The 16,022-nt window shown below is 38.5% G+C and overlaps 2 protein-coding genes across 2 annotated transcripts in view; one reads left to right on the forward strand and one right to left on the reverse strand.

Annotated features, from left to right (window-relative positions):
• The window catches only part of LOC125961652 (ATP-dependent RNA helicase DDX3X-like), a 491,072-nt gene that overhangs the window by 58,919 nt on the left and 416,131 nt on the right, over nucleotides 1-16,022 (reverse strand). The window lies entirely within an intron of this gene.
• Nucleotides 10,333-16,022, forward strand: part of DNAJC5B (DnaJ heat shock protein family (Hsp40) member C5 beta) — a 50,897-nt gene continuing 45,207 nt past the window's right edge. The window contains exon 1 of the mRNA XM_033437593.2: nucleotides 10,333-10,551. Within this exon, the coding sequence (XP_033293484.2) occupies nucleotides 10,349-10,551 (203 nt within the window). The 5' untranslated portion in view covers nucleotides 10,333-10,348. The remainder of the gene's footprint in view (nucleotides 10,552-16,022) is intronic.

Here is a 16,022-nt window from a genome sequence, read left to right on the forward strand (position 1 = left end):
TGGTTAATGGTGTAAAAATAATGGATTTTACTAAAACTATATATTAAACTGAATTTGAGGCTTTAAACCTCAATTTTAAAAAACATCACCCATAATCTCACCATATTAATATAGCAACTATTTTCATTTCATCAAAGGACACTGCCCTTCTAATTAAACTTAAGAGCTTTTGCACAGGAAAGGAAACCTAAGCAAAACAAAAAGACAACCTACGGGTTGGGAGAAAATATTTGCAAACAATGCTACCGACAAGGGCTTAATTTCCAAAATATACAAAAAGTTCATACAGCTTAATATCAAAAAACAAACAACCCAATCACAAAATGGGCAGAAGACCTAAATACACATTTCTCCAAAGAAGATATTCAGATGGCCAACAGGCAAATGAAAAGATGCTCAATATTGCCAATTACTAGAGAAATGCAAATAAAAACTATAATGAGGTATCACCTCACACCAGTCATAACGGCCATCATTAAAAATCTACAAACAATAAATGCTGGAGAGGGTGTGGAGAAAAGGAAACCCTCTTACACTGTAGGTGGGAATGTAAATTGGTGCAGCCACTATGGAGAACAGTACAGAGGTTCCTTAAAAAGCTAAAAATAAAGTTACCATAGGAGCCTGCAATCCCACTCCTGGGCATATATCCAAAGTAAACTCTAATTTGAAAAGATACATGCACCCCAATGTTCACAGCAGCGCTATTTACAATAGTCAAGACATGGAAACAACCTAAATGTCCATTGACATATGAATGGATAAAGAAGATGTAGCATATATCTATATACATACTTATATAGATATAGATATATAGATATATATAATGGAATATTACTCAGCCATAAAAATGAATAAAATAATGTCATTTGCAGCAACATGGATGGACCTAGTGATGATCATATTAAGTAAGTCAGACAACGAAAGACAAATATTATATGATATCACTTATATGTGGAATCTAAAAAACTGATACAAACAAACTTATTTATGAAATGGAAATAGACTCACACAGAAAACAAACTTATGGTTACCAAAGGGGATAGCAGGGTGGGTGGGGGAGAGATAAATTAGGAGTCTGGGATTAACATATACACACTACTATATATAAAACAGATAGACAACAAGGACCTACTGTATAGCATAGGAAACTATACTCAATATCTTATAATAACCTATAATGGAAAAGAATCTGAAAAAGAATACATACATGCATATATGTATGTATATATATATATATATATATACACATAAATATATAACTGAATCACTATTCTGTACACTTGAAACTAACACAACACTGTAAATTAACTATACTTCAATTTAAAAAAAAAAAAGGACGTTTGTCCTTAAGCTGAAGGAATGATGGAACTTGGGTATTTAGCTTTACATGTCTTTAGTTCCCCCCACCCCTGCCCCATTTATCTGCATGATGATGGGCTGCTTTCTAAACTCTGGCTGGAAATCAGGATCTATGAGAAATAGCCTTTGTATCTGAAGAAAAACAACGATATCTAGAGGTGAGAGTGCTCTGAAATGTTTATACAAAATAGCACTAGGATTTGCTACCTGTCATACTAAGCAGCAAACTTAAACACTACCTTCAACTTCAGGAGCCAGACCACATTTTGCAAAATTCAGGAGTAATACCTGTCTCATTTGACTTAAGACTTTTTCAGTCTGTACGATCTTACTCAAAATCATAGGGAACTATTCTCTCTTGTGACCTTGTATTTTATATGAGACTTTGACCATTGTTTTAACAAGAAATCCCTAATTTTTTTGTCTGTGCCATTTGGCATGCAGAATCTTAGTTCCCTGACCAGGGATTGAACACATGCCCCCTGCAATGGAAGTGTGGAGTCTTAACCACTGGACCGCCAAGGAAGTCCCAAGAAATCCCTAATTCTTAAAACCACCTCAGTCACCACTGTGAATCAGTGCCTCTTAACTAAGATTAGGGTAAAATGTTCAGCTATAAAAACAGGTGAATTAATGTAGTGAGAAATTAGAGTTTCACCCTTATTAATGTTATATGGTCCTTCCAGTAATTTTAAAGCAACTGATTAGTACTAGGCTTAGACCAAAGGAAAATAAAATTAAAAAGAACCCACTTTGACTCTGAATAGCTAAAGCAAACTTGAGAAAGAACAACAAAGCTGGAGGTATCACACTCCCTGATATCAAACTATATTATTAATATAAATGCTATAATAATCAAAACAGTATGGTATTGGCATAAAAACAGACACACAGATCAATGGAACAGAACACAGAGCCCAGAAATAAAGCCACGCTCATATGGTCAATTAATCTATGACAAAGGAGCCAAGAATATACACTGGGGAAAGGACAGTCTCTTCAATAAATGTGTTGGGAAAACTGGACAACCACATGCAAAAGAATGAAACTGGACCGTTATCTTACACCGTACAGAAAAATCAACTCAAAATGGTTTAAAAACTTGAAGGTAAGACCTGAAACCATAAAAGTCCTAGAAGAAAATGTAGGTGGTAAGCACCTTGACATCGGTGTTGGTGATATTTTGGATTTGACATTAAAAGCAAAGGCAACTAAAGCACAAATAGACAAGTGGGAATATGTCAAACTAAAAACCTTCTGCACAGCAAAGGATACCATCAACAAAGTGAAAAGGCAACCTACCAAATGGGGGAAAGTATTTGCAAATCATATAACCGATAACGGGTTAATAACTAAAATATATAAAGAATTCATACAAATCAATAGCAAAAAAGCAAGCAACCCAAATAAAAAATGGATAGAGGATCTGAATAGGTATTTTTCCAAAGAAGACATGCAGATGGCCAACAGGTCCATGAAAAGGCTCTCAACAACACTAATCATCAGGGAAATACAAGTCACAACCACAGTAAGATATCACTTCACACCTGTCCAAATGGCTATCATCAAAAAGTCTACAAATAACACATGCTGACGAAAATGTGGAGAAAATGGAGCCTCTTGCGCACCGTTTGTAAGAATGTAAATTGGTGCATCAACTATGGCAAACAGTACCGAGGTTCCTCAAAAAATTGAAAACAGAACTACCATATATTTCAGCAATTTCTCTTCTGGGTATTTATCCAAAGAAAACATTAACTCGAATAGATACCTGCACCCCCATGTTCATTGCAGCATTATTTGCAATAGCCAAGATATGGAAACAACCTAAGTGTATATCAATGGATGAACGGATAAAGAAAATGTGGTATATATCACTTAGCCATAAAAAAGAAGGCAATCTTGCCATTTATGACAACATGGATGGACCTTGAGGGTATCATGCTAAGTGAAATAATTCAGACAAACCTATATAATCTCACTTACATGTGAAATTAAAAGAAAACAAACAAACCTGAGCTCACAGATACAGAGAACAGATTGGTGGGTGCCATAAGCAGAGGGGGGCGGGGGGGAGTGGTCGTGGTAATGGGTGGGTGAAGTGGGTGAAGGGGGTCAAAAGGTACAAACTTCTAGCTATAAAATAAGCCATGGAGATGTCATGTACAGCATGGTGACTATAGTTAATAATACCGTATGGCATATTTGAAAGTTGCTAAGAGAGTAGATCTTAAAAGTTTTCATCACGAGAAAAAAATTTGTAACTATGTATGGTGATGGATGTTACCTAGACTTACCATGGTGATCTTTTAGCAATATATACAAATATTGAATCACTACATTGTACACCTGAAATGAATTAAATATGTCAACTATATCTCAATAAAAAAAAAAAAAGAACCCACTTTTCATGTCAGGAGATAGCACATTTTCTTGATTGAAAGTTCTGGTGGAAACCTGGAAGCAATTCCATAGCAGCATCTGGCTGAGCCAAGCAACAGTTGACTAATGATCGAATTAGAGGTAGCATGTATTTTGGTATCACTGGATGCCTTGTACAGTTGACTAATGATCGAATTAGAGGTAGCATGTATTTTGGTATCACTGGATGCCTTGTAATGGCAAGCTTTGTGGTCATGCATGTTTTATTCTCTCTTTGTTATGTTTTCCAGAGGGATAACCAATTGGCTGATAGAGTAACAAATCAAAAGTAACTCGACGCCATTGACCCGCTTAAGCTCGCATGGGAACGACGGAAAGGAGCAGCCGTTTACTCTGAAAGAGCGGAACAGGTATGAAACAATTCCTTGTTGTTGCCTTTCTTTATTTCTTTGCACATCTATTTCCAGACCAGCTGAAAACAGCAAGTTATTCCTGTTTGAAAACACAGAATCGGAGTTAAAGGAACAGGTACTATGGGTTATTTGTAAGATTCCCAAGTTGTCTCATCTTCAGGTTGCTGTTTATAGAAGTACCAGGGCAGTCAAGAGGTAATTATTTTTCAATAGCAAACTGTAACCACACTAGGGAGAATTATTACTTTAAAACATAGGTTAGCATTTTGGATGTGTGTTTAGCTTTAAGATACAACGCCCCTTGAATAAGGAGATCTTGCTCCAATAAACAGATTTCTATAGAGGAATTATAGAAGTAATTAAAAAATGGTGAAACATGTTGGCTCCTCCAATCACAGCCATCAGAAGTGTTTTTGCTGTTTAATGTTCTAATCTCCCCTGCTCACATTCATTTTCTCAGCCGTGAAGGGACCCTGCCAAGAAAGGCATAGTTTGATTTTTTTTCCATTTTCAGAATTCACATAATAGACAGAGGTGAAGCTTCTTTTACTCTGAAGGAAACATTTCATGTCAACATGAAAAATTTAGAACAGCGTTTGTAGGGCTCCTGGAATTAGAACCTTTAAAATATGTGTTTATTTTGAATTGGATGTCTGTCACCATTGGAGTGCTGAACGTTCTTTCAATTATATCTTTATCAAGAGACAGGTAAGCTGTATGTGGCTTGGTAGTGACTTTAGTGGTCAGTGGTTTAAGATATTATGATATTAATGGACTGTAACGCAGCTAGAAAGTAATTTAAGTTCAGATGATTAAGTGTCATGCACTTATCATGATCAAAATTAAATTACTTAATAACTTTGCATAACAGCTTTTTCTCGATAGGATAGTACAGATGAGAGACTATGAATAAATAATAAAGACTTGAGTTTTGAATAGGAATATTAGCATTCAAAAGGCTACAGAGGAAGAACTCATAAAGATTATATTTTATATAGGGAATTAAACAAGGGTATGACTCCATTATTTAAGTTTAAGGAGAGTTTTTAGGAGATGTTTTGACTATTGCTCTGTAGTTAGTATGTTCTTGGCATAATGTCTTTATTTTCACACAATAAACAACTAAGGGTTTCAATGCATTACTCTATTGAATTTGACACTAAATGTCATCTGCATTAATAATATATGAAGAGTCTGGTTTCCAGCTCAGCAAGGGCACAGAAAAATAGCAGGTTGTTGCTTGACACACAGAAAGCAACCCTGCAGTCTTTGGGTTCCTTTATGGTTCAGTTTATAGAGTCAGCCAACTACTAACAACACTGACCAGCTATTGACCAACTATCTTTTTCTTGTGTTCCAATGTTGATGTAACTTTTTTTAAGTACCTCAAATAAGAGACGTTGATGTTGTCGTCTAAAAAGAAATATTTTGATCTCTTGGGAATAGGGCAAAGAAGATGAAACAGAAAATAAACAAATTCCGAACTCTGTAACAACCCATTCTGAATATTATTCAATCCACAACATAAAGAAAGTCAGCTACGGGATTTCACTTAGCAGGAATAGATTACAGTGTGATTAGATTTCTAAATAAAGGATGATATGAAAAAATACATAAACCAAAGGAATAGCCAGTTACCATGTCTTCTTGGGCGTGAGTTTCTATGTCCAGAACTATTTGAGAGATGGAATCTGCCTTCTTTTTCCATTGGGGAGAGGCGTATGTAAAGGGATGGCTGTGGGGCAGGGAAGGGGGAACCCCAGATTGTTTCCAGGACTCCTCCAGCCAAGTGACCTCCCTCTCTTGTTCCTCACCTGGAATAACTTTAGGGGGCAGTCTTGGAAAAATAAAGTCCCAGTCAAAATTGGGAAACTGTGCATGTTTGTGCCTTGTTGAAATTGATTTTAGGACAATCTGTTGATTTATGCAAGCCATGGCCTCTCTCTTATTTCATGAGATAGATGATGAAGAGTGAATACATTTTATTCCCTCAAACTGAAACTTTCTTTTGAATATAGAGAGCAATAAAGGTAACTATTTTTCATATTTTTATTTCTTCTTAGTTCTCTTGACTAGCTCGCTACAAACTTTCCTTCTGAAAATGTCTTGACCCAGATTTTTCACTGCTTCTTTTATCCATACTAGTAATGTCTATACACTATATCTGAATCTGTTTGGTTTGAATACCTTAGTGTATGTATATATATATCTATATCTATATATATATGTGTGTGTGTGTGTATACACACACACACACACACACACACACACACACACATATATATATACCATTGTTATGTCCCTGAAGTATTCATTCTCAAGTACCTGCAAGCCACTTTCAATTTAAAGGTAGAGTAGGTTGCAGTGATTTAAGAAAAATCCACAGTGGCTAAGCCTGGCTTAAAGGTGCTCAGGGAGCGGCTACTGATGTTTAACTGAGGTGCATGACACTAAGGAGTATTGGTTGACAGTGACCAGAATCTATTTATAGCTAAGACATGCTCAAAAGAAAACAATGTATATGCATTTGTGTACAGGGAGGAATTTTACTGCCTCAACCCAAGGAAGGGTTGATGGACAAACTGTGGGAGGGAATCCGTTCCAAGTGTACCCGAAAACAACTGGAACCAGGGGACTGAACCCCACCAAGGCTCTCTGTCCATCTCCTGCCACTTCTCCTCTTCTGCAGGTCTGTTTCAATCTCTCTCATTTCAGGCCAGCCAACAATACCCAAATTTTACATTTTACAAGTTTTACCATCTGAGAGACTGTTCTACATCCAAAACAAAACAAAAAAATCTTAGGGGAGGACTCTGGTTGACCTGGTTGACTTGGCTTGGGTGAGGTACACACTCCTGGTCTATTCAACTGAGATCACGTAAGACTGAGGCAGGTCTCACCTGCCTATGCTGCAGCGCAGTAGGAGGAGAAAGGAGAGCTAATAGGCTAATAGTAAAGTTGTCTGCTACAGTGATCTCTGGTCAGAATGCCCCAAAAGGCATTTGTTAAGTTGGCTTAGATGACCTCTAACTCCATATTCTACGGTCCTAGGATTTGAATCATTATGTTGATATATTCTTTTTTTTTTTTTTTTTTTTTTTGCGGTACGCGGGCCTCTCACTGCTGTGGCCTCTCCCGTTGCAGAGCATAGGCTCCGGATGCGCAGGCTCAGCGGCCATGGCTCACGGGCCCAGCCGCTCCGCGGCATGTGGGATCCTCCTGGACTGGGGCACGAACCCGTGTCCCCTGCATCGGCAGGCGGACTCTCAACCACTGCGCCACCAGGGAAGCCCCAATGTTGATATATTCTTAGTTAGTGACTTTGGGGATCTTGCTACCCAGCGAGATCTTAAAATCTCCGAGACAAGTAGGATGACTGTGGTCCTATTCCTTGTCTACCAAGCCACACAGAAATCCCTACTTTCCAAATCCCATTCATTCATGGCATTTAGTGTGACTAGTGAGAAACCTACCTACCAGTCGCCTCCATTCCTGGGAACAGTTAGGTGGAAGTGTAGGGCAGAGCATCAGTATCATGAGCATATGTGTGTGGTGGCAGCAGGAGAGAGGGGACCGAAAAGAAGTAGGGAGGCTGTCAGTTACTTGGGCAACTTTTCCTTCAGTTGTGAATATTCAGTTGGGCTGTGGTTCCAAGAGAGGGCTGAGCTGCAGAACTGGAACCCAGGGATGAATGACCCAGCCCCAAGTCTTGAATTACTTACTTGCTAGGGAAATTGTGATGGTAGGTAAGAGAGGTAAGGTAGAGCAGTAGTGAAAATAAGTGCTACGATTTACTGAGTGGCTGCCAGTCAGTATGGACATCTGCTGGATTTTGTTTTGTGGCAAGCAAAATTAGGATTCCTCCTCCTCTTGTCCTTGTGTGAACCAGACATTTGGGACTAGGGCCCCTCTGGCCTCCAGAAGCTCCACCTTCATGGAAGGCTAACTGAGGAGGGAACAACACAGTCATGCCAAAAGAGGAGCCTTTGTTCTTGTGGTGTTGTCCTCTGTTAAGTCAGTTTTTTTCCCCAGTGTCTTCAGGGCTGCAGGACTTTTGCTTGGGGTCTGACTTTCTCCAGCACTGGCTTCCTTTTCTCCCCTCAAGAAGCTAAATGCTCACAATAACATTTTGAAGTTCTTCACATGGTCCTTTTTTTTTTTTTTTTTGCGATACGCGGGTCTCTCACTGTTGTGGACTCTTCCATTGCAGAGCACAGGCTCCGGACGTGCAGGCTCAGCAGCCATGGCTCACAGGCCCAGCCACTCCACGGCATGTGGCATCCTCCCAGACCAGGGCACGAACCCGTGTCCCCTGCATTGGCAGGCAGACTCTCAAACACTGTGCCACCAGGGAAGCCCGGCACATTGTCCTTCTTAATCGAATTACTTAGGACCACAAGCACTCACTGTGCCATGTTGCAGTCTCAGGGGCCTCTAAGACCACCCTGACCCACCAAATGACATCCAGAAGGCTCTGCTCTTGCCTGTGGTGGTTCAGTCATTAGTCTGGTGGAAGCAGAGCTCAAAGGTTGGCTTCAACCCAGCCCATCTACCACTGGGATGTGCCCATTTGGGTCTGCCGCTGCCACTGTTGTCACCAGGGATTCCTTGTGTTGAACATGAGTATCGCCACAACCCTGATGCCATCTCCTGAGCCCTGGTATATACGTTCATACAGCACTTGCTGCCCAAAGCCCAAAGCCCAGAGATAGACAGTAATTTTCAAGGAACTTCTGGTCAGAGGAGCTTGCAATCTAAGTAATTTTACTTATTTATTTTTTCTTGTTTTGTTTTTGTGATAAAATACAACATAAAGATTACTTTTTTAACTGTACAAGTCAATGACATGAAGTAAAATCACAGTGATATTTAACCATCACCACTATCTACTCCCAGAACTTTTTCATCATCCCAAAGACAAATTTGTACCCATTAAGCAATAACTCCCCATTCCCCACTTCCCCCTCACCCCCCCACCTCTGGTAGTCCGTGTTCTACTTTCTGTCTCTATGAATACGCCTAGTCAAGGTACTCATATAACAGGGATCAGATACAATATTTGTCCTTTTGTGACTGGCTTACTTCACTTAGATAACGTTTTCAAGGTTCATCTTATTGTAGCATGTATCAGAATTCCATTTCTTTTTATAGCTGAGTAATATTTCATTGTATGTACATACCACATTTTCATTTATCTGGCTTTTACGAATAATGCTGCTATGAACATTGGTATTTGTTTCTGTTTTTTAATATATTAACTTATTTAATTCTTCAACAGCTCTATGAGTTTAGACACTTTTTTGTCTCCAATTTATAGATAGGGATGGTTATGCAGCTGGTCACGGCAAGGCCAATATTCCAACCCAGGGTCTGACTACAGTGCACTCTCTGACTTACACACTGTGCCTCCTTTAATAAAAATAGTTCTTTGAAGTTACTATGTCCTGGGTACATTATATGCATTATTTCTAAATCCTTAAGGTATCCTTATGATGTGGGCTTTATTATCCTCATATTACAAGTGAAGACATTAAGGCTTGGCGAGGCTGAGTGTGGACACAGGAATGTCCCCAGTGTGCTTGCTTCTCCGTGCTTCCCCCCTAGAGCCAGAACACAGCAGGAAGATGGCTCCTTGGGACTTGGGACAGCACAGCCCTTTCTGTGCTGTGCTATCTCGTGTGCCGAACTCATGAGCACTGTTGGGGGACTTGGTATCCCACAGCTGCAGAGAAGTTCTAACCAGGCTCTTAGATGAGACCAGGATTTTTTTTTTTTTGATACTTACAGAAAGTTGTTTTTTTGCGTTTTGTTTGTTTGCTTTTAAAAACTCATACTCTAACAACGGCTAGGCCAATAGAGTCAACGTAAAATAGATGATTATTTCCATTGCTGGCTAAATTTGGAAAAGATACAAAAAAGGAGTTATGCAAATTCTGACCAAAAAAATCTATATATGCCTGACTTGCGAGGACTGACTTTTAACAATTACGAGTTAGCTGGATATTTAGATAACATTTTGCTTCTATTTACCCATGTGGACAAAGCCATATTCCATTTGCATGGCTGCCTGTAGCCTTTAAAACCCTGACTGACCTGAAGCTCTAGTGTTGGCTTTCCTAACCTTTTTCTCCCCTCCTTTTGCAGCTAACACAAAGATGTACTTCAGACTGTCAGTTTACAAAAGGTCAGAAATGAACTATCTTCCCTTGAGAGAGTGGGATCCAGTATGCATAACCCTCACGGCTATTTCCCCTCTGGTTTTGCAGCTTGAGAAAATGGCATGTAACACACCTAACCAAAGACAGCGGACTATGTCAACATCTGGAGAAGCTCTATATGAAATTCTTGGTCTGCATAAGGGAGCATCAAATGAAGAAATTAAGAAAACCTACAGGTACAGAGGAGGTTCAATGATGATATTTCCTGTACTGCTAGTGATAGTTATTTTGTGATCGGCGAGTGCCTCCAATTAAAGACATAAAATTCCTGCTGAGACCTGGTAATCAGGTCTCAGACCTGGAATGTTCCATTCCCTATTCTACAGCATAAGCAGTTGGGAATGGACAGGCATCACACTGATTTTATGAAAGAACTCTCTTGTGATGCTGGGCCTTAGGAAAGGGTAGCCTGTGTTCTAGGCCTGCATTGTTAGAGAGAGACAGACATACAGACAAACACTGCAAATGACCAGGAGTTGTCATTTAACCCACATGAGATAGCATCACCAAATCTGGTAGAGGGATTTAAAAAAATAAATAAAGGGGAGCTTCTTTGTAATTGCTGTATTGTGCTATGCTTTTCAAGTCTTCAGTTTTGATCTTTCATATCTGATCTAATTCCAAGTTAGCTACTTTTGGGAAAAATGGGAATACCTTTTTCTTCAAAGCACCAAGGAATTTTTAAAAGGATTAAGTAAAAAAATAATTTACTTATTGTGCAAAACTTGGAAATCACTAAAAATGAAGATAACAACATTTATCCATAATTCTACCTCTAGTGATAATTATCACTGATATTTTTTCTTCCAGTCTTTTAAAAAAAATCTAGAGAAGACATTTTACACTCGAATTGGATTTATCTATATTCTCTAACTAGCTGTCTTTTTTTTTGTCTTGTCCCAATTTTATTTATTTTTATACAATTTTTAAAGGTTACTTTCCATGTACAGTTACTACAAAATACTGGCTCTCTTCCCTGTGTTGTACAGTATGCCCTTGAGCCTGTCTTACACCCAGTAGTTTGTCCCTCCCCTGCCACTGGTAACCACTAGTTTGCTCTCTATACCTGTGAGTCTGCTTCTTTTATGTTACATTCACTAGTTTGTTGTATTTTTTCATTAAAATTTTTTTTCCAACGTCTTGCATTTCATATTTTAGGAAAATATAATTTTTCTCTCTTTTTTAATTTTTATACAATTTTTAAAGGTTAATTTCCATTTACAGTTATTACTAAATATTGGCTGCATTCCCCTTGTTGTATAATACATCCTTGAGCCTATCTTACACCCAGTAGTTTGTACCTCCCACTCCCCCATCCCTATATTGGGCGCATGTATGTGTTCAAATTAGGAGTTTTGCATTTTCGGATATATACCCGGGAGTGGAACTGCTGGGTCATATGGCAGTTCTAGTTTTAGTTTTTTGAGAAACCTCCACACTGTTTTCCATAGTGGCTGCACCAATTTACATTCCCACCAACTAACTAGCTTTCCTTTTAACAAGATCCTATCATGAAAATATTTTGGTGCTATTTAATATTGTGATTTTTTAATGCCTGCAGCCTAGGGCTATTCTGTAACTTAATTACTTTATGAGCTACTTTTTAACATGTAAATTCTTTTAATTTTCACTATACTCAATATCCTTGTACATAAATGATGATGCATATTTCCAATTACTTCCTAACTTATTGAGGAATAAAGCTGTGCCTTTAGAAGAAAAATGAATCAAACTACAAATGAAAGTTTCAGATTTGAATCAGTTACTTCTTGATTTGGCCTTGAATTCGGTTTTTAAACTTATTTTTGTTTGTTTTTTGTTGTATGGAAGTTTAATATTTTTAGGTAGGCAAATTTGTTAGTCATTTTCTTTATGGCTTTTGTTTTACCTGTTGTGGTTAGAAAGCCTCTCCCAACTATAATAGTATAAAAATATTAACCATTATCTTCTTCTAGTATATTTATGATTTTGCTTTTATATTAAATCTTTGATCCATTTGGAGTTTATTTTGACATGAGGAATGAAGGTAGGATTCCAGATTAATTTTTTTCCCAAATCACTAGCCCACCAAAATTTATTGAATTCTCCATTTTTATCTACTGATGGAAAATTCTTTGGCTTTGAATTGGAACCTTCACCATGTGGTAAACTATGGGACCTGAAACGTCTTCAAGAAGCATGTGCTGAAGAATAAATGACAGTGGTGAAAATTTCCATTTGAATCCAAATAGTTCTGTGAAAATGGCAGATTTTGATCAAAGTCAATATCAATCTTCTAGTTTATATTTCACTTAAGGTGCTGGAGAAGAAAAAGTCTTTGCTGTTTCATTGTGCCCTAGAGCTACCCAGGAGCGTGGCTGGGAGCTGTTCAGCCCCCTGTGGGTAGATGTCCTTGGTGAAGGGTCACTAAACTTGACTTTTAAGGCTTTGGGCTGAGACGCTGTGCTGGGGTGGGACTGGGAATCAACGTATATGCACTGTAAGCATAATACCCTACACAAAGATGATCCCCAAAATAAGAAGAAAAGTGATGTCTAACTATAAGTTCTAAAGCCCGCTTTACTTTACAAATGAGACTTTTCATTGCCTTTATTTATTTTGTAAGCTAAAATTTCAAGTCATATCCTAATTAAGACACTAATTATGCTGAGTAGTTTGCAAGTTTAATAATTACAACCTAAAGTCTTTTCATGTAATCAGTGTCTTCCTATTAATTTTGTTTTAATGTCATACAAATATTATTTTTTCAGCTGATTAGGGTACTAGTATGCTGCCCAAAGCATCTACTTCTAACTAAATTACACATTTGTATTCTGCAAGTTATTCAAAATGTATGAGCAGGCTGAAAATCCACTGAGAATATTATTCTTATATTCAGGGATCTGGATCAAAGCAGTGACAATATAGTGAAATTAAAAGTCAGTGAAGTTTAATAAAATTACCAACTGTTGAATCCATACGGTGCTTGACCTCTGTTGTAACCTTTGGTTGTGCTCTTGAAAACAAGGCTGAGCTAGAAGATCTCTTTTTTTAATATATTTTATTTTATTTTTGAATAGATAATATATTCACCTGATTAAAATGAGAACACATAAACACGTATACAAAAAAATTCTCCCTCCTACCTCATATCCCCCAGGTTCCCTCCCCAGGGAAAGAAATTCCTGTGTACCCTTCTAGAGAGATCTTATGCTATATAAACATATAAAGAGACCTTCTGGTCTAGGCAAGATGGTACAGGCTTGTCTCTCACAGATCCTCCCTGCTAATAAGCATGACGAAAACCCTTGGAAATAACACAAGAGACAAAAAAAGAGAACCTTCAAAAGGTAGATGGAAGAAGAAGAGATGAATTGGTTAGGGATCACAGGACCAAAGGAGCAACACAGTGACAAGGCATCTTACAACTCCACACCCAAGAAAAGGTAATCCAGGCCTGGCCTTTCCCAACACCCACTCTAGCAATGGAAGGCAGCCAGGTAGTCCTATTCTTCCTCTAAATTGAACTGAAGTCCTGCCAACAACTCTAGGTAATCCCAGCAGAAACAGCAAAGAGGACCAACTGAATGTCCACCTAACAAGAGCCAGCCAGAGGACTTTCCCACCAGCCTGAGACTCCCCTCTCCCACCCAGAGATCCCACTTTACAGGGGAAATTAACAAGGGGGATTCTGCCACAACAAACACTCAGCCCAGGAAATGTTTTTGTCCCTGCAGCCTGGAGATTCCCTTCCGCCACCTAAAGGCACCAGACATTCAGCCTGGGAAGGCTCCTTTCACTTCCTCAACTAGTACCAACAAGCACCAGTAGCGGCCCCAGAGGCAGGAGACAAACCAAGCAGACCAAAATAGCACCATGGAGTTTCTGAAAACTAGATTGTCACTGGAACCACTGACCACGAAAGTAGGCTAGGACCTGCATGCTAAACCCAAACTGACTGACTGTCTATTAAAAGGAAAAATTTAAATAGGACCCAGAGTCTCCTAACATAATAGCCAAAATGTCCACATTAAAATCACGCATTTTATACAAAGAACGAAGGAAATCCCAACTTGCATGAGAAGAGATTATCATCTGACTCCCACACAGAGGTGAACCAGTTATTGGAATTATCTGAGTATTTTAAAGTAACCATCATAAAAAAGATTCAACAAGCAATTACAAATTCTCTTGAACCAAGTGAAAAAAATGGAAATTTCAGCAAAGAAATAGAAATTGTAAAGAAGAACCAAAAGGAAATGAAAGAACTGAAAAATAAGAGAAATAATATAACTAACTGGATGAGCTCACTAGTAGAGTAGAGATGACGGAGGAAAGAGTCAGTGTCCTCCTCAGGACAGATCGATACAACGTATGCAATCTGAACAACAAGAGAACATAAACTGAAAACAAACAGTCACAGGAAACTGCGAGGCCATAACGAAAGATCTAACACTTACAGCATTCGTGTCCCAGAAGGGGAGAAGAAAGAGAGTGAGACTGAAGAGTATTCAAAGAAATAACCACCGAAAATTCCCCCAATTTGGCAAAACATGTAAACCTACAAATCAAGAAGCTGAGTGAGGGCTTCCCTGGTGATGCAGTGGTTAAGAATCCACCTGCCAATGCAGGGGACATGGGTTTGAGCCCTGGTTCAGGAAGATCCCACATGCTGCGGAGCAACTAAGCCCGTGCGCCACAACTACCGAGCCTGCGCTCTAGAGCCCACGAGCCACAACTACTGAATCCCGCATGCCTAGAGCCCGTGCTCCACAGCAAAAGAAGCCACCACAATGAGAAGCCCACGCACTGCAACGAAGAGTAGCTCCCTCTTGCCACAACTAGAGAAAGCCTGCACGCAGCAACGAAGACCCAACGCAGCCAAAAATAAATTAATTAATTAATTTTAAAAAAAAAGAAGCCGAGTGAATCTCAAATAGTATAAATCTAAACAAGTCCATATTAAGACACATCATAATTAAACCTCTGAAAACTAAAGACAAAGAAAATAAAAGCAGACGGAGAAACAATACAATGCTTATATGGGGACAGTAATTCAAATGACAGCAGATTTCTCATCTGAAATAATAGTGGCCAGAAAGAAGTGATACAACATTTTTCAAGTGCTAAAAGAACTGTGAATTCTATATCTGGTGAAACTATACTTCAGGAATTATGGGGAAAGAAAGACATTCTCAGATTAAGGAAAACTAAAAGAATTAATCCCTAGCAGATATACTCAAAGAATGGCTAAAGGATGTTCTTCAAAAGAAAGAAAATGATGAAGGAAGCAATCTTGGATCATCAGAAAGGAAGAAAGAGCAATGAAGAACACAGAAATATGGGTAAATACAATTGACTATCCTTCTCCTCATGAGTTTTCTAAATAATATATGATGACTGGTATAAAAATTATAATATCATCTGATACTCAAGACAATGATGTTTAAAAGTGGAGAGAATAATGGGACCTAAATGGGAGTGAGCTTTCTGTACTTGACTCAAATTGGTCAAACACTGTTATCTGTAGACTGTGATAACCACTAAAAAGAATACACAAAGTAATACACTCCAAAAAACTAGAAGTAAATCAAGATGGAATCCTTGAAAATGCTCAAATAACCCCCAGGAAGACAAGAAAAGGGAAATGGAGAAATGAGAAACAGAG

The sequence above is a fragment of the Orcinus orca genome, chromosome 17, assembly GCF_937001465.1.
Source record: "Orcinus orca chromosome 17, mOrcOrc1.1, whole genome shotgun sequence".
Taxonomy (NCBI): domain Eukaryota; kingdom Metazoa; phylum Chordata; class Mammalia; order Artiodactyla; family Delphinidae; genus Orcinus; species Orcinus orca.